This window comes from Rhineura floridana, chromosome 2 (genome assembly GCF_030035675.1).
Source record: "Rhineura floridana isolate rRhiFlo1 chromosome 2, rRhiFlo1.hap2, whole genome shotgun sequence".
Classification (NCBI taxonomy): domain Eukaryota; kingdom Metazoa; phylum Chordata; class Lepidosauria; order Squamata; family Rhineuridae; genus Rhineura; species Rhineura floridana.
In genome coordinates, this window is record NC_084481.1 from 108,116,389 (window position 1) to 108,143,896 (window position 27,508).

At 41.9% G+C, this 27,508-nt stretch overlaps 1 protein-coding gene across 13 annotated transcripts in view; it reads left to right on the forward strand.

Moving 5' to 3' along the window:
- TSPAN4 (tetraspanin 4) overlaps positions 1–27,508 on the forward strand; it is a 937,220-nt gene that overhangs the window by 784,493 nt on the left and 125,219 nt on the right. For all 13 annotated transcript variants that reach the window (XM_061610067.1, XM_061610064.1, XM_061610063.1 and 10 more), the window contains one exon: positions 6,007–6,198. In XM_061610067.1, the coding sequence (XP_061466051.1) occupies positions 6,007–6,198 (192 nt within the window). The remainder of the gene's footprint in view (positions 1–6,006; positions 6,199–27,508) is intronic.

Below are 27,508 nucleotides of genomic sequence, written 5' to 3' on the forward strand. Positions count from 1 at the left end.
TAGCAGCGAAAGTTGGCAGAGCTCGAGCCATCTTCAAGGACACGTTGCTATGCAACCTAGGCTCGGGCAGCTGGCCTTATCTATATAGAGGGCCAGCAGACACTTGTGAGTGTGGGGGTCGAGGAGTTTGTACAGAGAGAGCTTGTGATATATTGTCAGTAAAGTGACTCTTAAAACTTATTGCTTGTCCGGCTCATTGCTTCAACTGGCATCTAGCCTGTCACTATATTGTTCTGCATCCTGGGCATCTGCTTGCGCCAGATACAACATCCTACAAGTGGTAGCAGAGGATGGTTTCCTGGTGCTGATGGTTCCTGGTGCTGATGGTACCTGGTGCTGAGGATTACCTGGAGCGGAGGATTGCAGAAAAGCGGCAGAGAAAAGCCAGAACTGCTGACCAGCGGGAAAAACAGCAGAGAGACAGAGAAACCGAAAGCTGAGCTGAAAGCTGTGAGAGAGCCGTGGGAAAGAAAAAAAAACTAACTGAAGGACAGAGGTGAGAAGCTCTAATTACAAAGGCGGTGAACTGTGAAAAGTGAAAGTATGTCTGTTACGTTATCGGCCGGGATTCCCTTGGAAAGGCTGACAGGGAAAAATTATGGCACTTGGAAACAGAGAATGCAGGCTTTTCTAGTGAAAGAAGACCTGTGGAAAGCTATCGCAGAAGACCCACCCGCCGGGGTGCCTATTCCAGCAGATTGGAGAAGGCTGGATGAGAGGGCAAAGGCGTTAATTGTTCTTGCTATTGATGATTCTCAATGACTGCACGTGCGTGGTGCAACAACGGCAAAGGAAACCTGGGAAACTTTAAGAAATATTCATGTGAAAAAGACTGCCAGTTCTAAAATATATCTTGCCAGAAGATTATATCAGATGCGCTTATCTGGAGATACAACCATGTCAGAGCATTTGTTGGAAATAAACAGACTGTTTACTGAGTTGTCAGAACGTGAAATTGAACATTCTCAAACGCAAAAAGTGTATATCACATTATCTTCACTAGATTCAAGTTATGATAGTCTGGTGAGCTCTTTGGAAGCAATGGACGATGCCAATCTCAATATGGATTATATAGAAGGCAAACTTTTACAAGAATTTCAAAGAAGGCAAGAAATGACAAAGCAGGAAAAGACTGAGTCTAAACACAATGTGGAAAAGCAGAACAAAGCAGCACAAGAGAGACTGTATGGACAAAAGGCATGTTATTTTTGTGGTTCCAAGCAACATCTTCAAAGGAATTGTGAAGCAAGAAGAAGAGAAAGAGGAAGAAAACCATGTGTACAGGTGATCTATGCTAGTAAGAATAAGCAATGTATTAACAATGAGCAGGGAAATAACTGTAAAGATTTATGGGCAATTGACAGTGGGGCAACAAATAGTATAATCAAAGATAAATCCATGTTTCATACATTTTGTGACGTAGAGGATCATGTAATAATGGCTGATGGGACTAAGAAACTTATCAAAAGTAGGGGTACAGTGAAATTAGCAGGTTTCAATACCATTATGACAGATGTGCTGTTTGTTCCTGATATCGAATGTAACATCATGGCTGTTTTGAAACTCAATGAAATGGGGTTCACAGTAATGTTCAAAAGGGGTTCAGTGCATGTAATGAGAGGAGAAAAAATATTCATGAAAGGAATAGTAAGGAACTCATTGTTCTTCTTACACGTGAAACTAACAAATCATGTACTCATGTGTGCTAATAAGAAACCCCATAATAATTGTGTTCATTTATGGCACAGAAAGCTAGGCCATATAGGATATGAAAATGTGGTGAAAACAACAGAGAACAGTAATGATGTGACATTGAAAAACTGTGAAAAATATGTAGACTGCCACGTGTGTAAACAAACTAGGGCAGTTGTGGCTGCAAAGAACAAAGAAGCCATGCCCAGTACAAATGCACCTTATCAATTAATACACGTGGACTTAGTGGGGCCATTTCAACCTACTCAGGGGGGTGCAAGATATTTCCTGACAATAGTTGATGATTTTTCAAAATTCTGCACTGTTTATTTACTAAAAGCTAAAAGTGAAGCTGCAGAGAAACTGAAAAGATTTGTTACAAAAATTGAAGTGCAGTTTGGTGTCAAAATACAGAGAATAAGATCAGATCAAGGAGGAGAGTTCTTAGGACACTCTTTTACTGAATACTTGGATAAAAGAGGAATAAAACAGGAGTTAACAGCCCCTTATAGTCCTCATCAGAACGGGTTAGCTGAACGCTGGAACAGGTTGCTTCAGGACTCAATAAGATCAATGCTATGTGACTCCTCTTTAACACAAGGTTTCTGGGGAGAGTGTGTTCTGTATTCAGCTTACATTCAAAACAGAATATTCCATAAGGCCACTGGAATGTCTCCTTATCAGAAATTGTATGACAGAAAACCCAGATTAAACCATTTGATTAGGTTTGGAGCAGAATGCTGGGTACATGTTCCCAAAAATAAAAGGACAGGGAAGCTGCAAAGGAGAGCAGACAAAGGGTACATGCTGGGATTTGAAAACACGTATTACAGAATATGGATGCCAAAACAAAGGTCTGTGGTGTTAAGCAGAAGCGTGCAAGCAATAGAGCAGGATTGGGAAGAGAAAACATATGTGGAGTTGGGAAACACTGAAGGTAGTAATGAACAAGAACAGGCAGACACAGTACCAATAAAACAAGAAGAAACAGGCAGCAGTAGTGAATCAAGTTCTAGCTCTGAGAGAGAAACAGAGGAATCGCCTGACACAGACACAGATACTAAGGCAGAAATACAACCACACAGATCAGAGAGAACAACAAAAGGTATTCCACCTGTTAGATTTAAAATAAATTCCATTAAACATATAGACTTCAGTAACTGGAGAAAGTGGGATGATGGAAATCATGAAGAGTAATGAAATATAATGAAAATGATGCTCAGAGTGCAATGGAGTAACTGTATTACAAATGAAAGTGATGTAAACTGAAATGAAAGGAAAGGTATCAGAAGAATAAAACCAAATGATGTAAATGTAATGACATGTAAAATGTAACACATGTAAATGGAAGAGAAATGTAACTAGCTGAATGTGGAAATTTAAGGTGGGGGATTGTTGGCTATTAAACCGAGAAAGCAGAGGTTAAATTTCCACAAGTGAGCTACGTGACTTAGAAGCGAAAGTTGGCAGAGCTCGAGCCATCTTCAAGGACACGTTGCTATGCAACCTAGGCTCGGGCAGCTGGCCTTATCTATATAGAGGGCCAGCAGACACTTGTGAGTGTGGGGGTCGAGGAGTTTGTACAGAGAGAGCTTGTGATATATTGTCAGTAAAGTGACTCTTAAAACTTATTGCTTGTCCGGCTCATTGCTTCAACTGGCATCTAGCCTGTCACTATATTGTTCTGCATCCTGGGCATCTGCTTGCACCAGATACAACATCCAACATATATTGGTTATTTACAATAATGGCATTGGAGGGAATTAGTAGTTCCTGTTATCATATAGCTGTGTGGCCTCCCTTAGCTGTCAGAGTAAATAAGCCAATGTCAGCCAGAGGCGTCATGAGATGGGAGTATGCTGGTTCAGACAGAATCAAGTAATAAAAACCATGTGTGTGTCTGAATAGTCTGCAGTGTTTTCTTGGCTTACTTTCTAACATTTTCCAATTCTAAACATTTTCTGTAAGGGCTTCTTTCTTTTTACATGTCATCCAATTCTTGCAGACATTTAGTTATTATTTTCTCTATTATTTTAATGAAAATGCTACATCTGACTCTTTGGGCATTTTGTGGTGGGTAATATGCAATTCTAAACCTCAATAAATAGCTCAAATGGCATTATTCTGTGTAACTGGTCTTACACAAAATCCCTTTTACTTTGTTTTGTCTGCTTATTTTTTGCATTTCTATTTGAACCGCTGCAAATTTTGGAGTTTGCTCACCATTATAAACAACAGGTTATTAAATGTTAGCTATGCAGGTTAGATGTGGGTACTGAGGGCTATGATGTTGTTCATATGGTTTGGTTTTTTAAAAAAATAAAATAAATAGCTTGCAAGGGGGAGGGTATATGGGGACTGCAACATGGGAAGAAGGAGGAGTTAGGCCTTTGTCCCTGCCATGGTTCCAATCAAACCACATACCTCCTTCCTGCTGTTCAGGCTTGTACCATGATTGTTACTTTGCTTCCAAGGATGAGCACCTACTAATACCCACATTCTAGACCTGCCGAAGTTTCTGGAGAATCTTCAAAGCCAAACCCATTTAGATGGGTAATCATTACAGTATCAGTTGGACATGCTTACAATTTGTGATATTTAGGGATGGTCCTAGGCAGTAAAATCCCTGCATTTAGTTAGGGTGGCCACGTGTCCTACTTTACAGAGGCCAGTCTTCTAATTTGAAGGGCTTTCAGAGGTCAGTCCTCTATTTGAAGGCATCCTCTGTTTGAAGGACTGTCCAGTCCAGGTCTATTTTTAGATAAAGAACCATGAGACAGTAGAGCAGGGGCCTTAAAGTTGCTCATCAACAGCACTTGGCAGCTGGCACACAGCACACCTACTCATGTCTTTCCCACTATGGTGAGCTTTTTGTATTTCTGTTTAAATTGTTCCTAAATTTGTATCTATACATATAAATTTCCATATGTAAATGAATGTCTTTTCTCTCTTTTTTGGTATCCATTTCCTCTTTTTTTTGGTGATGCATAAGTGGCTACCCTATGTTTAGCAGTTGTATGGCAAGTGACATTCACTAATTATGGTATATGGTTTTTTTTAAAAAAAAAACACTATATGGTTGTTTTTTATTGTTATGGGGTACTGAGCCTTTGCAGAGGTATATTTACAGTTCTTATGAATCTGCTCCATGCTTTCTCCCCCCCCCCGCCACCGCTGCCGCCCCATTGCTGGGATGTTTGGCAGTCCACACTGTTTACATTGGCAGGGAGGAATCATGGGGTCAGGTGATCTGCACCATTGTTTAAGTCTTACAATTATGGCCAGTGTTGAGTGTTGTGATTAATAGAGTAAGTGCTTGCAATTTATGTGTGCCAGAGCTGACCAACCAATGGCTTGTAGGCCACATTTGCCCTCTGTCCTGATTTTTCTCACCCCTGAAACTCTCCCCTCACCAGATTGGGAACATGAGACATGACACCACCTCTTAACAAGCAGGTAACTTTCTAATTTCTTGATAAGGGAACCTGCAGTGCAAGGTAAGCAGCAGCACTGTGCCTTGTACACACAGCATGATATGGATAAGGGTAATTGACTCTGCAAGAGTGTCACGCTGCTACTTCCTTGCAGACATACCTCCCATTGGAAATGAGATGGAGGGGGGAATCCAGTTTTTGAGCAGTTTTGAGAATCTGACTATCCCTGGTCATAGCTGGAAACAGAATTATAGGGAGAGGCTTGCTCGGGCATTCTTTGCCAACAGCAGCAAACAAGAGTACAGCTGGCACAGATCTGAAATTTCAAATATCTGATCTTCCTACATTATTTTGTGGATCTTTTTTAGTCTCCAGCTACACCCAGGCTTCATTAGCTTCTCTCAGTGTGTGCATGTCCTTTAAGCAAAAAATGTCAATTTGAGCAAAGGCACTCTTGAAATCCTCAAGCTTAATTTCCAATCCCAGCTGTGAGGCAGGCTCTCTTTGTGAGACTAGTCCAAATCACTCCAATTTCTTGCCTTTGGAAGGGGGAATCGCAGCACTTCCATACCTCCAGCTCATTCTTTCTCCTTCGTCTCTTTCATGTGAAGGCTTTAAGGGATCAGAGCCTCTCGCTTACTGTGTTCATAAATGTGCCCAGCAAAATTGCGTCAGTCCTAATTGGTGCCCTTCTACCAAGTTATGTGCACTGTGTGATTTCAATGAATAGAAATATGTATAACTGTAAGAACACAGCATTATTTTGAACTTCTTAAATACTGCTGCTTCTGCTGTTAATGATAATGAAGGATAGGCGGTGAGGATGGTGAGGATGATTACAACTGTCTTATCTCATTTCTCCTTGTTTTCCATTTTCTAGCTGGGAGGCTGTGGGATCCTTGGAGTTGGCATATGGCTAGCTGTTACCCAAGGGAACTTCGCGACCCTCTCTTCTTCCTTCCCTTCCCTGTCAGCTGCCAACCTGCTGATCATCACGGGGACTTTTGTAATGATCATTGGCTTTGTGGGGTGCATAGGAGCCATCAAAGAAAACAAGTGCCTCCTGCTCAGTGTGAGTATAAAATAATGTTCAATTGTCTACCTGCATTCTATCTTACAGCCTCGGAGTGCTTGTCTTTATGTCGGATTAATGCACAGCTAATTCTTAACATTGAGCCAGTGTGGTGTAGTGGTTAAGGTGTTGGACTACGACCTGGGAGACCAGGGTTCGAATCCCCATACAGCCATGAAGCGCACTGGGTGACCTTGGGCCAGTCACTGCCTCTCAGCCTCATAAAAACCCTAGTCATAGGGTCACCATAAGTCGGAATCGACTTGAAGGCAGTACATTTACATTTTTATTCTTAACATTAGACACTGTGCATACCAAACACAGAAGCAAACACCTTCCTGCCATATGCTGAAAATGGCTCAATATTTTCCTCTGTGGTAAGATATCCACATCTGGAATGTACTAATTATGTATGATATGAAAGATACATGTTACCCAATTATGGATAATAAGATGCATGCTGATTCACATCTAGGATAGCCACCAAGCTGACAAAATCATATTGTTTTAACATCTTGATGTTTGCTGCCCTGGGCTCTTTTGGGAGGAAGGGTGGGATACTAAATGAATGAATGAATATATAAAGCAACTTAGACCAAGGTTCCAAACCCCATGAGCTAGATAATTCAAAACATATAAATTCAGGCCTTTAAAGACACAAGTGGGAGCAGAATAATACAATCTCTGGGTTGTATAGCATGAATTATTTTATTACATTTATATTTGTTTATTTCATAAATAGACCATAGCCGCCATCAATACAAATAAGAAAGTGGTGATCATGTAGAAGTGGTTATCCTGTTTTTTTATATATGATTTGCTTTTAACTGTCAAATATTTAAAATGGAAATAGTTTAATAACCTCCCTGGAACAGTTATGTGAGAAAATAATGTGCAAGATGAATGAGGGCTCAAGACAAATTCAAATGTAATGCAGAACTGTGGTTTGTTCTTAAAATGAAAGTAGAAGTTTTTAGTCTCCTCTCATATACAGATGAGGAGAAGGGAAGGAGACTGTGAGAGTCTGAGGCTTGCTACGGCTCATTCCCAGTCACATTAATCATAGTTTAAGAGATCCTCAGAAGTGGGTGGTAGCGTGGTGATAGGTGGAATCAGTCACTAATGTGTGGATGTCCACATACATTAAGTAGTGTTAGAGAGCCAAGATAAGAGATGCAAAATCAATGTGTTTTTCTAGGAAACTTCAAAACAACGTCTCTCTAGCCTACACTTAATAATTCCCCTTCCTTTAAAATAAATAAATCTGGCCTAAATGTTGCAGGATTACACTTCCATAATCCCTGACTGTTGTGATTGATAGCATGAGCTAATCCATCATGGTGGAGAAAAGGCAGATAAGAAATGGGAAAAACAAGGTGGGCTTTTGCTAGGGGCTAGTGTTCTATTTTCTGTTGTGTAGTTTATACAGTTATGATGGTGTGGTGTAACGGTGTTGGACTATGACCTGGGGGACCAGGGTTCGAATCCCCACACAACAATGAAACTCACTGGGTGACCTTGGGCCATCACTGCCTCTCAGCCTCATGAAAACCCTATTCATAGGGTCGCCATAAATTGGAATCGACTTGAAGGCAGTACACAGTTATGATATTTTGTTAATAATTCATTGCACAATCACCTGGAGTTTGGGTCAAGTGCTTTCCCAGTAATATATACTGAATAAAAATGTTTCTGATTGAAGTGGGCAGGGGGATAAAGGTATTTAGCAAGTGATCTGGGTGACCCTCAAGTCTTCCGTGTTTAAAATTGCTCCTTAGCAATCCTTGCCCATTTTTAAGGGATAAGGAATGCTACTGTTCATTCTGGAGAAGTCATTCCCATTAAATCATTCCAGTCAGCACAGTTTAGAGCAGGCTGAAAGCTAAAGATGAGAGGCAGAAGAAAGTCAGCTTAGAGACAATTTTGTTCCCATTGTTTCTTGATTTCCATGAAGTATGGCACACCTTAAATTGAACCCTGCCATGGCTGAGAAGAATACTATCATCTTGTCCTCCTGTGCCTCATATAGTGTGCAGTGTGTAGTGCATACGTATGTAGACAGTTGGGTGGAGTTTTTTGTGTGACTTTCACATGAATGAGAAGATATTAATGTGTATGTGTGCTTCATACACAGTGGGGTTGGGGTTCGCTGCCTAATTCCGATCCGCTTTATTTGGATAGTCTGTTGTTCCATCCCAATCTGCCCTTTTTTGTTCCTGCTGGCTTTGGCACTTGCCGATTTGATCCGCTGTTGTTGTTGTTTTGATTGCAAAAAAGTGCATAATTTTTAACGTAAAAGCCTATGTAAATGATCATGGTGTTCCATGTGGTTAATTTTTCCTATTTATCACACCTACTCACTGTTATGAATGAATCAACTTAGATGAAATTACAAAGATAATTATGTAAAATCGGGGGGGAAATTCAGAAAAAAAAATCCATGCCTTTTACAGCTGTGGCCCACTGCAAAAAATCTGTACTGATTACAGCCGCAGTCCACTGCAAGAAATCAGTGCCAGTCCAAAAAGGTAGCAGACTGTTGAATTCAGTCGGAATCCGGTACGAAGTCCGATATGACGGATATTCTCCCCAATCCCTAGTACACTGCAAAGTATATTCCCAGGGATATCCTTAAACAGATAGGTGAAATCCAGCTACATAGCTATTATAATAAATATAAATAAACAAATGGGATGGGTGGAAGGCTTCAGTTCATAAGGATGTGAATGTCTTGTTGGAAAGCATATAAGCGATTTCCAGTTCCTGGATAGCAAAGATGGGGAATCTTGTGTGTCTTGTGGCTATATTTGCAGTTGGAAGGCTGAGCTAAAATCACCCTGCTGTTCCATAGTTGCTTAGGTAAAAAAAACAAACCTCTTCCCTTTTCAGCGCCTCTTCCAAAAGTTTTTGTTTCTCTGTTTTTACTTCTGCTTGGATTGCAGTCCTCAAGTGAGCCTTAATGGAAGACATACCCATGAACTTTTGCTAGTTCTTCCCGAGGTTGGCTAGCTCCTTGACACATGGCCCTTCAGAGCTAGCCCAGGAGACTGTACAATGTGGGCAGCTTTCTCAGCTTTGTCTCATTTGAGCTCATGGTGATAGCAATGCTCAGAGGCTAGGAAACAGCCTCCACAAAATATCCTTGGTGAAGGGGAAAACAGTTTTTCATATAGCATGCCAGTTGGTTGGACAAAAAGCTCTATCTTGTCAAAGGGTGAGTTGGGATGAAAAAATCAAAACCTACAAGAATGGGACTCTGCCCTAATTTTACACCAGGGGTAGCTAATGTGTTGCCCTCCAGATACTGTGGACTGCAACTTCCATCATCCCTGACCACCAGCTGTGTTGGCCGGGGCTGATGAAAGCTGTAGTCCTCAGCATCTGAAGAGCGCCATGTTAGTTTCCTCTGTTTTAAACATATCTGTAGGGCTGTGCATTTTCATTCAGATGTGGGTCCATGCACATAATGTCACCATCTCTCTATCATTACCAGCTTGGATGGGAACTATGCAGAACTATTCCAAGGGGGAAACTGAATCCTGGAATGGAAGTAAAGGGACTTTCATCACTCTTGAAAATTTCATTTGTACTTGGCTGGTATGATCTTTGAATATGGACAAGCTAAATATGAGCCAACAGTACAATGTGGATGCAAAAAAAGGCAAATGCTATTTTAGGCTGCATTAACAGAAGTATAGTTTCCAAATAGCATGAAGAGTTCCCTTCTTTTCAGCACTGGTTAGGCCTCACCTTGAGTACTGTGTCCAGTTCTGGACACCGCACTTTAAGAAGGATGTAGACAACCTGGAACAGGTTCAGAGGAGGGCAACAAGGATGATCAGGGGACTGGAAACAAAGTCCTATGAGGAGAGACTGAAAGAACTGTGCATGTCTTGTTGGAATGTATGAGGTTCAACTCCAACTTGTGGGTTCAGGCTGCATGGGGTTAAAAAGGGTAGCTAGAGAGGAGACCTCTTGGTTGCTAGGCTATACTATCCCTTTGATCTCCTGCTGTCTCTCCCTTCCTGCTAGACTGATATGCAAAAGATGTTGATCTCAGTTCCTTCCCTCCTTCCCAGTCTTCTTCTTTCTCTCAAGAGGGGAGCAGACATATTCCTTTGTCTCCCCCTCTCCTCCAGCATGAGGGCGAGCACTGGGCTCAGTGCTTGCCGCTCCAACTTAGCTACTTAGCTAGATATAGGACTCTTTCCTATCAAACATGTACTTCCAGAATAAAGTAGTTATTTCTTATTTTAAAGCTTAAAGTCTCTGTCTGACTAATTTGCAGGGAAGGTAGAATCTTAGCAAAGATTCAAACACACACACATAAGCTCGCTGAATACTCTCCGTTAAGCAGCGCAACTCTGCAGGGTCCTACAGGACATTGGGCCCAGCGTCCGATATGTTTAGCCTTGAGAAGAGAAGACTGTGGGGAGATATGATAGCACTGTTGAAGTACTTGAAAGGTTGTCACACAGAGGAGGGCCAGGACCTCTTCTCGATCGTCCCAGAGTGCAGGACACGGAATAATGGGCTCAAGTTGCAGGAAGCCAGATTACAACTGAACATCATGAAAAACTTCCTAATTGTTAGAGCCATACGACAATGGAATCAATTACCTAGGGAGGTGGAAGGCTCTCCAAACTGGAATCATTCAAGAGGCAGCTGGATAGTCACCTATTGAGTGTGCTTTAATTTGGATCCCTGCATTGAGCAGGGGGTTGGACTCAGTGGCCTTATAGGCCCCTTCCTACTCGAAATTCTATTATTCTGCATTATTCTATATGAGGAAAAGTAGGATTGGGGCAGTGACAAGGGGCTTAGTGAAAAATGTGGGCTTCTGCTTTTGCAGGTTTCGCTGCACCTAAACTATGCTGTTTGTCATAGGAGACACTAAATAAGGAATGGACAGACTAATACCCTATGGAATATGCTCATGCGTATTTGTTTGATCAGTTACAGTTGTCTGATTCATGGATTGCTTGGCTGTTTATTCAGTTGTTACATTTTTATCCTTTCATCCATTTGGTTATTGCAGTGCATTCCATGTGGGGCTGCCCTTGAAGATGATTGAGAAATTTACAACTGTTCCAAATTTCAGCAGCCAGATTACTGGCTGGGGTTCAATTTAGAACTCATATAAGCCTGATTTAAAATAGCCGCACTGGTTGCCAGTTTGTTTCTGAGCCTAATTCAGGATGCTCACATTTGTGTTTAAAGCCCTAAATGACTTGTTGTTATGTACCTTCAAGTTGATTTTGACTTATGGCGACCCTATGAATCAGCAGCCTCCAATAGCATCTGTTATAAACCATTTTGTTCAGATCTTGTAAGTTCAGGTCTGTGGCTTACTTTATGGAATCAATCCATCTCCTGTTTGGTCTTCCTCTTTTTCTATTCCCTTCTGTTTTTCCCAGCATTATTATCTTTTCTAGTGATTCATGTCTTCTCATGATGCGTCCAAAGTATGATAACCTCAGTTTCATCATTTTAGCTTCTAATGATAGTTCTAATTTGTTCTAACACCCAATTATTTGTCTTTTTTGCGATCCATGGTATGCACAATCTATCCTCCACCACCACATTTCAAATGAGTTGATTTTTCTCTTACCTGCTTTTTTCACTGTCCAGCTTTCACATCCATACATAGAGATTGGGAATACCATGGTCTGAATGATTCTGACTTCAGTGTTCTGTGTTACATCTTTGCATTTGAGGATCTTTTCTAGTTCTCTCATAGCTGCCTTCCCCAGTCCTAGCCTTCTTCTGATTTCATGTCTCCATTTTGGTTAATGACTGTGCCAAGATATTGATAATTCTTGACAAGTTGAATGTCCTTGTTGTCAGCTTTAAACATAAATCTTCTGTTGTCATTACTTGAGTCTTCTTGATGTTCAGCTGTAGTCCTGCTTTTGTGCTTTCCTCTTTAACTTTCATCAGCATTTGTTTCAAATATTACTGGTTTCTGCTAGTAGTATGGTGTCGTCTGCATATCTTAAATCATTGATATTTCTCCCTCCAGTTTTCACACCTCCTTCATCTTGGTCCAGTCCCATTTTCTGTATGATATGTTCTGCATATAGATTAAACAAATAAGGTGATAAAATACATGCATGTCTCACACCCTTTCCAATTGGGAACCAATCTGTTTCTCCAAATTCTGTCCTTACAGTAGTCTCTTGTGCATCAGGACAATCGGATGCTGTGGCACCCCCATTTCTTTTAAAGCATTCCGTAGTTTTTCATTATCTACGTAATCAAAGGCTTTGCTGTAATCTATAAAGCACAGGTTGATTTTCTTCTGAAATTCTTTGCTCTGTTCCATTATCCAATGTATGTTTGCAATATGATCTCTGGTACCTCTTCCCTTTCTAAATCCAGTTTGGACATTTGGCATTTCTCGCTCCATATATGGTAAAAGCCTTTGTTGTAGAATCTTGAGCATTACTTTACTTGCATGGGGTATTAAAGCAATATAGTTCGATAATGACTGCATTCCCTGGGATCCCTTTTCTTTGGAATTGGGATGTATATTGAATGCTTCCAGTCTGCAAGCCATTGTTTAGTTTTCCATATTTGTTGACAAATTTTTGTCCAAATTTGGACAGATTCAGTCTCAGTAGCTTGTAGCAACTCTATTGGTATGCCATCTGTTCCTGGTGATTTGTTTCTTCCAAGTATTTTAAGAGCAGCTTTCACCTCACATTCTAAAATTTCTGGTTTTTCATCATATGGTTTCTCCTTGAATGAATCTGTCATCCTTGCATCTCTTTTATAGAGTTCTTCAGTGTATTGCTTCCATCTTCCTTTTATCTTGGTCAGTCAGTGTGTTTCCCTGTTGATTATTCAGCATCCCTACTCTTGGTTTAAATTTCCCTTTCATTTCTCTAATGTTTTGGAAAAGGGCTCTTGTTCTACCTTTTTGTTGTTGTCCTCTTCAATTTCTATATAATAACTATTGTAATAGTTCTCTTTGTCCTTATGTAGTAGCCCCTGTATTATTGCATTTAGGGTTCTGACCATGTTTCTGTCTCCTTTTGCTTTTGCTTTCCTTCTCTCTTTAACCATTTTAAGAGTTTCTTCAGTCATCCATTGAGGTCTTTCTCTCTTTTTAACTAGAGGTATTGTCTTTTTGTATTCTTCCCTGATAAAGTCTCTGACTTCAATCCACAGTTCTTCTGGTTCTTTATCAACTAAGTTTAAAGCCTCAAATCTGTTCCTTATTTGTTCTTTATATTCTTCTGGGATGTTATTTAAATTGTATTTTGGCATTATGAGTGCTTTGTTCTTCTTCTTTAGCTTTACTCTGATTTTCGATACAACCAGTTCATGATCTTTCCCGCAGTCTGCTTCTGGTCTTGTTTTTGCAGAAAGTATGGAACTTCTCCATCTTCTGCTTCCAATTATATAATCAATTTAATTCCTATATTGACCATTTGGTTATATCCACGTGTACATACATGTTTTCAGTTGTTCAAAAGATGTGTTTGCAAGAAACCAATTATTGGCTTCACAGAATTCCTAAATGACATAAGCTCCAAATGTCTGAAAGATCACCTGCTTCCCTACAGAACCTCTTGGCTGTAAAGATTGGCAGAACGAGTCCTCTTGGTAACTTCACCACTCTCAGAAGTTTGGGGGAATGGCAGCGTGGGAGAGGGCATTCTCTGTGGCAGTCCCAAAGCTGTGGAAATCCCTCCCCACAGATGAGCACCTGGCACCTTCATTATGTAGTTTCTGTTATATGTGGGATATGCATCACTTTATCCTGGCCTTTGACAGAAATATATATATATATATTGAGGACCCAACCCATTCTCTTGACTCTAATTTGTTTTAAACCAATTTTAATACTGTATTTTAAAATTGCTGTAATTGCTGAGATCTTGTGGCGAAGGGTGGGTAAATAATAATAATAATAATAATAATAATAATAATAATAATAATAATAATTTTTTAAAATGATGATGACATACGTAGGGATACCATCATCATTATCCCAGTGGTTTGTGAGCTCAGACTGAGAAGTACTGAATTGTCCAGGGTCCCTTAGTGGGCATGGTTGAGCAAGGATTTGAACCCAGATCTTCTGAGTCTCATTCCAACATTTCATATATTACATCATACTGGCTTTTTTTCTTTAGATAGTGATAGTTCCCAAGTTATAGCAAGATTGTTTCTGACTCATTCACCAGAATTGAAACAGTCCTGGTTTTCATATAGTTGGAGGGGGTCCTGGAGGTCATCTAGCCCAACTCCCAGACTGATTGAGGATATCCAAAGCTAAAGCAGCCCTAACAGATGGGTGTCCAGCCTCTGGCTGAAAAGCTTCAGTGATGGAGAGCTACACCCCTACCCTAGGAAATTGGTTCCATTGTCAAGCTGCTTTTTTGCACACCACTTCAAGCCACCTCAATATGTTTCGGCTGTAACATTCAAACTGATCACTGTTTTGCTTGTGTTGACCTACTCACAATAAGCAAGGAAATGCCATGGCTTTAACTTACAAGGAAAGGAAAGAAACACCACTAGTCTACCAGTCATATGAATTGGCTTTCAGTTGTCGTTTCTTAAAAAGTTGTGCAAGCTTCAAAAGTTCATCTATGACAGGCCTATATATTAAGGGTGGTGGTGAAGAAAATACCCTGAAAGAGGTTTTTCAAAAGTGTTCTGTTTCCAGTGCTGGACTTTATTGAAGTACTGACACCCAAAACTCTGTCGGTGACAGGGAATTTGACTAGCAAGATGTTAAAAGGTAAGAAAGAGAGAATGGAACGAGATTGTCCTGTGAATGATTTTCTGCCAATAGTTTTCTCACATAAAGTTGTAGGTATTGATCCTTGCCTAGTGTTTTAGCTTCTGTTGTTTTAATGGCTTGAGACAGGAGGAAGGAGGGAGGGAGGGAAGGAGGTGATATCTACAAGTCAGTTGGTTGGCAAGAGACACCCTTGGAGGAACAGCCTCGCTCACTTTTGGAGCACTGGCTTCGAATGCAGAAGGTCCCAGGTTCAGTCTGTGGCATCTCCAAGGGACTGAGGCAGGCAGTGGCTAGAAACCCTGGAGAGCTGCTGCCAGCCTGTGTAGAGCAGAAAAGGGAGGAGACAAATTTACCATCCAAAATGCATTGGGTGTTTGGTACTCAAGGTAAATTTTTCATTCTCTCTCAGCCTCTGATGGGAGGCATGTTCCAAAGTTAACAGAAGCCCCATTGCACCCCATTAAAACCAACATTATACCCACTACCCAAGAACCTCCTTCTTTAGTAGTATCAGGAAGACAGATGCTTCATGCTGGCCGGTCTTTTCACTGAGTCCAGGGAGAAGCTCTGAAGTTCGTAATTCTGCAGAAGAAGAAACTGGCTTAAGGAAGTTGCTCAGCTTGTTTAAGGCTGTGGCTCTCCAATTCTGTGGGAGTGTGAAAGCAGGCAGTGTCCACATCAAGCAGAAAACAGATGGGACCTTGGACAGCTCCAAGGACCTCTGCTAAGACAGCTACCTGAGATGATTTATTTATTCCATTTATATCCAACCTTTCACCCAAGGAGCCCAAGGAGTTGTACATAGTTCTCCTTCCTCTCTGTTTTATCCTCACAACAACCCTGTAAGGGGTTGACTGGCCCAAGGTCACCTAGTGAGCTTCATGGCCATCTCTGCAGGGCGGTACAGTCAACTGAAGTCTTATGTAAGTTGACCTGACCTGGAGTGTGGTAAGCTTCACCTCCTTGGAGGAGCTGGCTGGCTGGTTAAATGCCCTCACCTTATTTTGTGGTCTTTGCCTTCTGTAAAACTGGAGAGACAAAGGTACTGTAGGGGACTCATTCTCTAAGAAAGAGAATGGTTTGCAGGGGTGTCCTCCATCTGGGACAGTCCTGAATGAAGTATGGAGGTTCTTCCCCTGAAGAAGTTACCTGAACCTCATCAGAGTCCACAATGCATTACAAGAACCCCAGGTCCTTGGCACAGTGCTACAGGTCTGCAGTAAGGGTAATTGTAGGCATAGCCCTTAGACAATGTCAGAGAGGTAGCATCTTTCCTGTTGCTGTGAGCTGTTGACTGTTCACTGAATTTTAAGATGACTTTCATTTATGCTGGGGACAGCAGTAAATAGAGACCATAGATCAAGCATAGTCAACTTCTATACTGCTGAGACCATTCTGTTTTCCAGACGCTAGTCCAGGGACCAGAATAACTACTGCTGCTGCTAATATTTCCATTCATATTTCACCCTTTTATCCAAGACTAAAAGCAAAATGATATTCATACAAAGCCATAAAGCAATATAACAGCATACTAAAACCAAAGCAATTACCAGATCACAGTAATCAATACAGCAGTAATAAAAAAACTCTAAGCATCCAGAAGAATGATTAAGATGACCCATATTTGGGTGGATCAATGTGTCTGTAACTTACGACAAAAATGTTCATCCAACCATGCCTGAAGCTGTCTGGACACCACCCTCTCTACCATGTTACTAAAAAAGGGAATATTTGCTACTTGGTGATAGTTGTTGAGGATCCCTGGCTCCAGTGATGGCCTCTAGAGGAGGGGGCATATACCAGTGCCTCCTTCAAGGCTTCCAGTGCCACCCCTTCACACAGAGAGGCATTAACCACCCACCACCAATCCCCTCCTATTAGCCCAACATGCCTGACTATTAACCATGCTTGTTGGGCTGACAGGAGTTGGAGGGCACCAAATTGGAGTAGGTCTATGTTGCTTGGCTGCAGCTCTCCAGGTTTTCAGACAAGGGTCTTTTGCAGCCCTACCTGGAGATACGAATGAACCTGGGTCCTTTAGTGTGCAAAATGTGCTCTGCCACTGAGCTATGGCCCTTCCAAACTCAAACATATAGAGAAAGCACTGTTGTGTCTGGATTGTGTAGCACTTTAGAATGCAAATGAGGAAATTGCAAGGTTGAATCTTACTACTTCCATGCAGAAACTACCACAACCAGGAGAATGAAGGTGATGAAACTTGTTGCTTCTTCCTGATCAGAGTGAATACAGGAAGCTGTCTTATATTGAATCAGACTGTTGATCCCTCTAACTCAGTATTGGGTACGATGATGGGCAGCAGCTCTCCAGGGTTTCAGACAAGTGTCTCTCTGAGATTTACATGGAGATGCCAGGAATTAACCTTGGGCCTTCTGCATGTAAAGCAGGTGCTCTATCACTGAGCCTATGGGTTTTCACTGTGTGTAGAACATACAGGGTGAAGATGAAATGGGAGAAAAAACAGACCTGTTTCTATGAATAATTGTAGATGGACCTCTTTATTGCCTATTAATTGAAAAGCACTAATTGTCCCTCTCATTTTCTGAGTTCTTTCCAAGCTCCCTTTCCTTCTCCATTATCAATTTACAGAGACAGTTATTTGAAGTTCATTTTTCAGAGTTTTCCCCCCTCTGTGCTCCTCTCATTTGTTTTAATTAGTAGCCAGAGTTATTGTTGAAGGCTCAGACAAGGGGATGTAAATTTAGATATAAAACCCTAGATGTAAACCTTAGATATAAAACCCTTTTTTCCTGTTAAACTTTTCTCAGGCTATTTTATCTGATCTGAATAATGTAAGGGGACTGCAGACCTTTAAGCTAGGATTTGAGTAGCAGTTCAAATTGTTCTGCGTGTTGAGCCTTCTAACAAGATATAGAATTCACATAGGGACAGAGCAAGTCATAGAATCATAGAATAGTAGAGTTGGAAGGGGCTTATAAGGCCATCGAGTCCAACCCCCCTGTTCAATGCAGGAATCCAAATCAAAGCATTCCCGACATATGGCTGTCCAGCTGCCTCTTGAATGCCTCCAGTGTCAGAGAGCCCACTACCTCTCTAGGTAATTGGTTCCATTGTCATATGGCTCTAACAGTTAAGAAGTTTTTCCAGATCTCCAGTCAAAATCTGGCTTCCTGCAACTTGAGCCCATTATTCTTTGTCCTGCACTCTGGGACGATCGAGAAAAGATCCCGGCCCTCCACTGTGTGGCAACCTTTCATATACATGAAGAGTGTTATCATATCTCCCCTCAGTCTTCTCTTCTCCAGGCTAAACATGCCCAGTTCTTTCAATCTCTCCTCATAGGGCTTTGTTTCCAGTCCCCTGATCATCCTTGTTGCCCTTCTCCGAACCTGTTCCAGGTTGTCTGTATCCTTCTTAGAGTGCGGAGACCAGAACTGGACACAATACTCAAGATGAGGCCTAACCAGTGCTGAATAGAGGGGAACTAATACTTCATGTGATTTGGAAACTATACTTCTGTTAATGCAGCCTAAAATAGCATTTGCTTTTTTTGCAGCCACATTGCACTGTTGGCTCATATTCAGCTTGTGACCAATGACAATTCCAAGATCCTTCTCACATGTTGTGTTGCTGAGCCAAGTATCCCCCATCTTATAACTGTGCATTTGGTTTCTTTTTCCTAAATGTAGAACTTTGCATTTATCCCTGCTGAATTCCTTCTGTTGTTTTCAGCCCAATGCTCCAGCTTATCAAGGTCCCTTTGAATTTTGTTTCAGTCTTCCACAGTATTAGCTGTGCTCCCCAATTTTATATTATCTGCAGATATGATAAGCATGCTCTGTACCTCCTCATCCAAGTCATTAATAAAAATGTTGAAGAGCACCGGGCCCAGGACTGAGCCCTGTGGTACCCCACTCATTACTTCCACCCAGTTTGAGAAGGAACTATTGATAAGCACTCTTTGAGTACAATTCTGGAGTCAACTGTGGATCCACCTGATAGTTGTTCCATCCAGCCCACATTTAGCTAGCTTGCTAATCAGAGTATCATGGGGCACATTGTCAAAAGCTTTGCTGAGTCAAGATATATTATGTCCACAGCATTCCCACAGTCTACAAGGGAGGTTACCCGATCAAAAAACGAGATAAGATTAGTTTGGCAGGATTTGTTCTTCATAAATTCATATTGGCTTCTAGTAATCACTGCATTGTTTTCAAGGTGCTTACAGATTGACTGCTTTATAATCTGCTCCAGAGTTTTTCCAGGGATTGATGTCAGGCTTAGTGGTCTATAGTTCCCTGGTTCCTCCTTTTTGCCCTTTTTGAAGATAGGGACAACATTAGACTTCCTGCAGTCATCTAGCACTTCATCCATTCTCCACCATTTCGCAAAGATAATAGACAGTGGTTCCAAGAGTTCTTCAGCCAGTTCCTTCAATACTCTAGGATGCAGTTTATCGGCCCCTGCTGATTTGAACGTTCAAAGTGATTAGGTATTCCTTGACCATTTGTCTGTCAATCTCAAGATCCAATCCTGCCTCTTCCACTTCATGTTTCCTAGGAGGGTCATAGACCCTTTTCTGGGAGAAGACTGACCAAAGTAGGAATTGAGCAATTCTGCCTTTTCTTTGTCATATGTTATCATTTTGCCATCCTGACTGAGTAGCTGTCCCACCATTTCTTTTCTCTGTCTTTTACTATGGACATACCTGAAGAAAGCTTTTTTGTTGCTTTTAACAAGTCACTTGCTGGCAACTTGCGCAGTGCATGTAAAGTGTGAGAACCAGCTGTCTGTTGCATCAGAGGGAAGAATAGGATGCGCAAAAAGAAATCTTCAGGAAATTTTAATGAATTATACTAATAGTTATTTTCCATAGGCTAGTCACTGATCTCTTAGCCCTTTTCGATAGGGACTTGTCTGCTTTCAAGAAAGGTTCTCATGAACAAAAGAAAATATGAAGACCCATAGGATCAGGCCAAGGGCCTATCTAGTCCAGGACTCTGTTCTCACCGTGGCCAACCAGATGCCCATGGGAAGTCCACAAGCAGAACTTGAGCACAATAGCCCTCTTCTCGCTTGTGGCAATGATGCTGATGATTTATTGATCACCTTCTGCACATATATCTCAAGGCAATGTGCACAATGTAATAAAAATAACTAAACAATAGTTAAGAACAACACACAAAAAACAGGAGATGAATTTTAAAACTATAAAATGGACACCCCTGGCAGAGACCTATTCATCCAGTGAGAGAGCTTGACGGAGCAAAAATGTCTTCAAATGTTTCCGGAAAGTGCAGATGTGTGTGCTTGTCATGTCTCGACAGGAATGCTATTCCACAGACAAGGGGCAGCCCCATGATTTACAGCAACAGGTATTCAGAGGAACACTGCTTCTGACAGTGGAGTAGGATTTGGAGTAAGTCTCATGCTTGGAGCAAGGCTTGCTTTATGCATAATTATGCCTCTCTGGCAGAATAGGATCTGCCTGCACAGCATGCAGCTTTTTGCCTATATCCTCCTCTGGACAGGATTTACAAAACTGAGCAGAATCACACAGTGTTCCAGAATTGCCAATCTCTTGTTCTGTAAACCTGAAAAAATCCTGCAGCTAGGGCAGCCATGCAGTCAGAATTGTCAGCTCCTTGGTTCCACTCATCCATGGTCTAGAAAGCAATACTCTACCCAGGCTCAACTATCCCAAACTCTGGAAGAGGCTTATGCTCTGCTGGAATTTCCAGCATTTTGTTTTTATCTTCTTCAGATGTAGAGGTTGTAAAACCCAGCAATGGAAGCAAACATCCTGCCAGAAATGGCAGCCTCTTTTCTGTACCTTTATCTTCATCAGATAATTGTAAATTGCAGCACAGACCTTCGCCTACTGAAATTTACAAACTTTTCTCTGGACTTCCTCCTGGCCCTGCAGGCTGCAAAATCTGGCAGGGCAGACCTCATGCTGAAATTTATATCCCTCACCCTTGTTGACCGGGGCAGATAATATTTATGCCCTCTACTGGTCCAAGTATTGTAGAACCTGCCAAGGGAAGCAATCTGTCCTGTATTAAAAATGTATTGCCTTGAACCTCCTCCACATTAAAGGAAGCTACAGACAAAATGTTACAATGTCTGAATAGTTTTTTAAAAACGTGTCTCAAATCTGTTCCATTTTTAGTAGTGTTACTAAGAATTCTTTTTGTGTGTGCGTGCCCCTTTAAACAACCCCCATTGCAAAATCCTTTGGTGATTTAAGGGCACTGTTAGACAAACTGCTTCAATTGTTATTGAGTATGCACAAAAGTCACATGTAGCAAAATTGACAATTGATACAAATTATGGTGCTACACAGGTCTACAGTGTTGCTGGATGTGCAAGAACAGTTGCCAACTTCTCTGCATTGAATGGAGACAGATAAGAAATGATAATAAAAATGTTTACAACCCCCCACATATTTATTACATAGGAAGCTGCCTTATATTGAATCAGACCATTGGTTCGTTTGGCTCAGTATTGTCTACACTGACTGGCAGAAGCTCTTCAGAGTTTCAGGCAGGGGTCTCCTCCAACCCTTCCTGGAAATGCTTTGGATTGAATATGGGACTGCTGCATGCAAGATAGATGCCCTTCTACTGAGCTATGGCCCTTCTATGAAATCCAAACAGCATGTATAGGTTTCCCAAGTGGTCTTCCATCCTGATATCTACCACACCCTGGTCTGGCTGGCCTAAGCCAGGTTGCTACATCAGTGTGCCTTCTGACTATTATAATCAAGGCCCTCCATAACAGGAGCAAGAACATTTATAGTCTCATGCACAAATATTCAGGGTTACTCAGTGTAGCGCTAAAATGTACAATACAGTAGCACAAGCCTGTACGAAGAGTATGAGAGGGAGAATGTGCTGGATAGCGTGAGAGAGAGAGAGAGGGAAGGAGGGAGAGATTTCCCTGCTTTGTTGCAGCTGTAGTCCCAATCAAAAGTGCCAGAGGGAGGCCTGAAGACATATGTCACACCTTTCTCCCTATCTGCAGAGGATGCAGGGAGTGGGGATATTTCCGTCCCTCTCATGGGTTGCTTCTCTCCCCAGTGTTGGTGGTGGGAAAGGGGCAGTGGAGTGATAAAGGGAAAATTATTTTGCAGTGGTTTGGGGGGAAGCAGATAAGAAGGCAGCCCTACACCTCTTTAAACAAGGTTAGATGTGAAGGTCAGCTGACAGGTCTCTGATCACTTTTGCTGAGGTGAGATGAGAAAATGGCATGGCAGCCATATTCCTCCCAGGTACTGTACCTGAAGTACTTCCCTGAAGTGATTTGGTTGATAGTGCTGCTGCTGCTGCTGTGGGAAGAAGGAAGGAAGGTAGGAAGGAAGGAGTACAACATAGAATGTAAGACTGGAGATTCTTCTGAACAACACCTGAGAATACTGAGGCTCGGAGAAGAGGATTCCTGTCTCCTCCTGTCCAAGCTATTTGGTGGTTGAGAGAGAAACCCCGCCTCATAATGACAAACTGTGCCATTGGCCATTTGGCACTTTTTGATGGAGGATGAAATCTGCCACCACATTCTGTCTAATGCCATTCATGGAGACATAGGTGGCTGCCCTCTTGACCTTCAGAACCATGGGTTTCAATCAATGTCGTGCTAAGGCAAACATTCCGTCAGCACAAGGCAGAAGTCGCTCTGCTTGTGCAATTATTTAAATGAATACCACCCCATGTCTGTAGTCAGGGCTGACCCTATCATTAGACTGAGGCGACTGCCTCAGGCATCAGATACTGGGGGGCACCTTCACATCCTGTTCTCACAGTGGCCAACCAGATGCCTGTGGAAAGCCCACAAGCAGGACCTGAGTGTAAGAGCACTCTCCCCCACCTGCAGTTTCCAGCAACTGGTATTCAGAAGCCCCCAACTGTGGATGCAGAGCACACCCTTGTGGCTAGTGGCCCTTGATATTGTTACCCTCCATGAATTTGTCTAATCCCCTCTTAAAGCCATCCAAGTTTGTGGCCATCACTGCCTCTTCTGGGAGTGAGTTCCATAGCATAATTATGTACTGTGTGAAGAAGTACTTTCTTTTATCTGTCCTGAATCTTCCAACATTCAGCTTCATTGGATGCCCCCAAGTTCTAGTGTTATGAGAGAACTTCTCTCTTCCCATTCTCTCCATGCCACACATAATTTTATAACCACCTATCATGTCACCTCTTACTCCTCTTTACTCTAAACTAAAAAACCTCAAATGCTGCAACTTTTCCTCAAACGGGAATCATTCAGTCCTCTTGATAATCTTGGTTGCCCTTTTCTGAACCTTTTCCAACTCTACAATATCCTTTTTGTGGTGAGGCAACCAGAACTGTGCACAGTATTCCAAATACAGCTGCACCATAAATTTTAATATTTATTTATTTATTTAATTTGTATCCCGCCCTTACTCCCAGCAGGAGCCCAGGGCGGCAAACAAAGCACTAAAACACTTTAAAACATCATAAAAACAGAACTTAAAATACATTAAAACAAAACAGCATTAAAAACATTTTAAAAAACAACCTTAAAAAGGGTTAAAAGCATTATTAAAAAACATATTAAACAATTCTGACACAGATGCAGACTGGGATAGGTCTCAACTTAAAAGGCTTGTTGAAAGAGGAATAATGTCATTATGATACCAGCAGTTTTATTTTTAATACCTTTCCTAATGATCCCTAGCATGGAATTTGCCTTTTCCACAGCTGCCACAATCTAGGTCAACATCTTCGTTGAGCTATCCACTATGACCCCAAGGTCTTGTTCCTGGTTAGTCCTTTGACTCCCTTGAGACTCCAAGGGTCCAACCTCCTCCCTAGATGGTCTTCGGCTTTGGATGTATTTAAATAATTTCTTCTTGTTGGATTCCCCCCCCCATTCCTTTTTATTTTCCTAATTTGGACAAGACTTCCATTTTTTGAAGGAAACCTTCTTGCCTCTAATCGACTCTGCTCATTAACCACTCTGGCATCCTCTTGGCCCTTGTGGACCTTTCCTGATATGCGATATACACTCCAGTTGAGCTTCTATTACTGTGTTTTCAAACAACTCCCAAGCATTTTGGAGTCAGTTGACCTCTTGACTCTGACTTTTAACTTTGTTTTTACCAATCCCCTCATTTTTGAAATGAAATGTGATTGTGTTGGATTTTCTTGGCAATTGGCCATTTACATGTAAGTTTAATTTATTAGCACTATGGGCACTGATCCCAATCGGTTCAACAACATTTACATCTCACACCAGGTCCTGGGCATCACCTAAGATTAAATCCAGGGTCATCGCCCCTCTGGTTGGCTCCATGACCACCAGCTCTTGGGCACAGTCATTTAGGGTATCTAGAAATTTTATTTCTTTGTAGTGACTGGAACACATATATAGCCAGTCTGTGTCAGGGTAGCTGAAGTCACCCATTACTGCAACATTTCCTAGTTTGGATGCTTCCCCAGTTTCGTTTTTCATCTCAGGATCTCCCTGAACATTTTGATCAGGATATGATAGGACATCCCCAGTACTAAGTTACTGTTGGGGCCCGATATTACCACCCCCAACAATTCTGTGGAGGAGTCTGCCTCTTTGGGGGTATCTAGCTTGCTGGATTCAATTCCCTCTTTCACATATAGAATGACTCCAGTTCCAGTTCTTCCCTCTCCTTCCAATTTTAGTTTATATCCAGGGATAGCCATATGCCACTGTTTTTTTCCATTCCACCAGGTTTCTGTTATGCTTACTATATCAGTGCTGTCCTCTAAATTGCACTCCAATTCTCCCATCTTGGCTCAGAGGCTTCTAGCATTATAAATACTTTCATACAGTGTCTCTCTTCAAGTGTCTTTGGCACTTTTGGTTTGGCCTCAGGTACTTTTGCCTCTCTGGATTGCTGTCCTGTACTCTGCACTCACAATGCCTAGTTCTAGGCCTATGCCATTTAAGTGTTCATCTTTTTTGGGGTCTTTATTCCAGGGGGTAGATTTGTTCTGAACCAGGCCCTCTTCAGCTCCTGTCGGCTTTCCTCCTCAAGCAGTTTAAAAGCTGCTCTGTCAACCTTTTTGATTTTAGGCACCAGCAGTCTGGTTCCATCCTGGTTCAAGTGGAGCTTGTCCCTTTTGTACAGGCCCAGTTTGTCCCCAAATATTCCCCAGTTCCTATCAAATCCAACCCCCTCCTCCCTACACTATTGTCTCATCCATGCATTGAGACTGCAAAGCTGCACCTTCAAAGCTGCAACCTAATTCTTGCTTCCAGGGCCTCACAACTGCATTTCCCCATGTCATTGTTGCCAATGTGCTCTATGACCACTGATTCTGCCCCAGCACTATCTACCAAGCTCCCTAGATGATGGGCGACATCTGCAACCTTCTCACCAGGCAGACAGATCACCCTGTGATCTGCACTTCCTCCACTCACCCCACTATCTATGTTCCTAATGATTGAATCACCCACTACCAGTATCCCTCCACCCCTAGAGAAGTAGCCTTGGCATGAGAGGATATCTGCTTGTCCCCCAAGGAATAGATCCCTTCTCCAGAATGATGCTATTTTTCCCCGAGGCCTTCATTCTCCATGATAGCAAGAGAGCTATCATCCTGGGAGTGGGATGCAGTTATAATGTCCCCAAAGGCCTCATCCACACACCTCTGCCTCTCAGCTTCTCCTGATCAACCACCTCGGCCTCAAGAAAACAAACTCCCAGAGAACCAGGAGAGCTCATTGTATTGAGGACACACCCACAATATATGTCCATCAGGCAGATAGTGGTACATGCTACAGACACTGGAAAGCTCCTCACACCCCTGCTGGCTTGCTGCCTGCATAATTATTTTTGTAGTTTATTGAGTTAATTTATTAAAAGCTTGGGTTTGGTTTAGCCCAAGGGACTCTTTGCTGCGCTGCCAAACATACTCTGCTGCTTAACTCGCCTTGATGCTTCGTCAGCTGGGGCTCCCTCTAGCTTGTAGAGAGGCCGGACCCATTGCCTCAGGTGTGGTGGAGGTGCTACCCTATTACCAGTGTTCAAATAAGACAACTGCCAGTCCAGTCGGCTTCTGTATGTGAGATGGGGAGGGGAGTACCATCTTGTCCTTTGTCTTAGGCAGCAAAATGTCTTGGACCAGTCGTTTGTAGTGGAAAGGTCTGCGGCTGTCTATATTGCACTACTGGGAAGGGAGCAGTGTGGTTAAGCGATAGCTAGTATGCTTCCCTCCAGTCAGCTGCCTGGATTTCTTGAGAAAGCCTTCTTCTTGCTTTACACTGGTGTACTGCACAGAGATCTATTTTCCACTTTTCTTCTTTCACATACGTTTCTTGTTGTGAGGCATTATGTACTTACAACTACAACTCAAGCCTGGCTCTTCCATTATCTTCAGTATGAGTTAACTTCAGAGAAAGTTGCCATGGAAAGATTCAAGACCAATACATGTAACAGTTTGGGTACTTCAGTGAAAAAGCTTTAAGGTTGCCTTACACAGAATGCTCCTCAGCTACCATGACTTCTTAAAGTCCCCATTAAAGTGTAGGAAATAAGCCAGTTTCTTCTAGCTTAGCATCTGGCCCACTAAATCTTCTTAAAGGGTTCTCTGCTACTTTCTACAGCAAAGATGCCTGCATTTTAACTATCAGTGGAGCTGTCTGTTTAGAGCAGATATTCCTCACAACTCTGAAATCCTCATTTTGCAGGCTTCTAAGACCTGTGGTTTTCAAAGAAGTATATAGATGGCCATTGAATCCAAGGGTCAGAGTCTCTTGACATCCTTTAGCTGTAATGGAGAATTCCAGCCCTAAATGTTTGAGATGATACAAAGATGACTCTCTGTGCTACTTATCTAGTTCCAGCAGCTGGTTGCATACAGTAACAGCTGGTACAAGACTTTTATGTTCAGTGAGGTCAAGGCTTAAGATGGCTGTCTGTAAATCCTTTGTGTCCCAGGGAAGGTTAATAATGAGGGGGATGCTAAAGTTAGTGCTGTCCTTCTTTACATTAATATTCTGTTATGTCTATGATTTACTAGCTAAAGCTGTGTTGAGTGTATGCATGGAATGTGACAGAGATCTGTGAGTTTGGTATTTTATAACATTTTATTGATTTGGAGTCTGTTTTCTTCCAAAAGTCATAACATTCTGAAAATGCCATAAAATGGCAATTAAATCTACTATCTGACATACAGCTCAAGGGACCGCTTCCCTGCCCCACTCTAGATTGCTAAACTAATAATACCAAATGATTCATATTGGAAGCCCAAGTGAGAATGGGGTAGACTCACTCACCAAAAACATAGACCATGATTTATGAGTCTTTTGCATTTTAGAAACTGTATTTGCTTCTAGAAACTATTAACAAGAGCTGGACCTTGTGCTATAATGTATTGTCTAGTATGCAGACTTCCAAAGCCCTGTTACACATCCCTAACCTGTACACAGCCCTTACTTGTTCACAGCTCACCTGCTATCTGCTAATCCTAGACCACCAGTCATAATGCACTTAGTCTTTTTGTAACCTGCCAAGGACATGTTTCATCATATTGCAGATCAGATTGCAGATGATGTGGTACATCTGTCTGA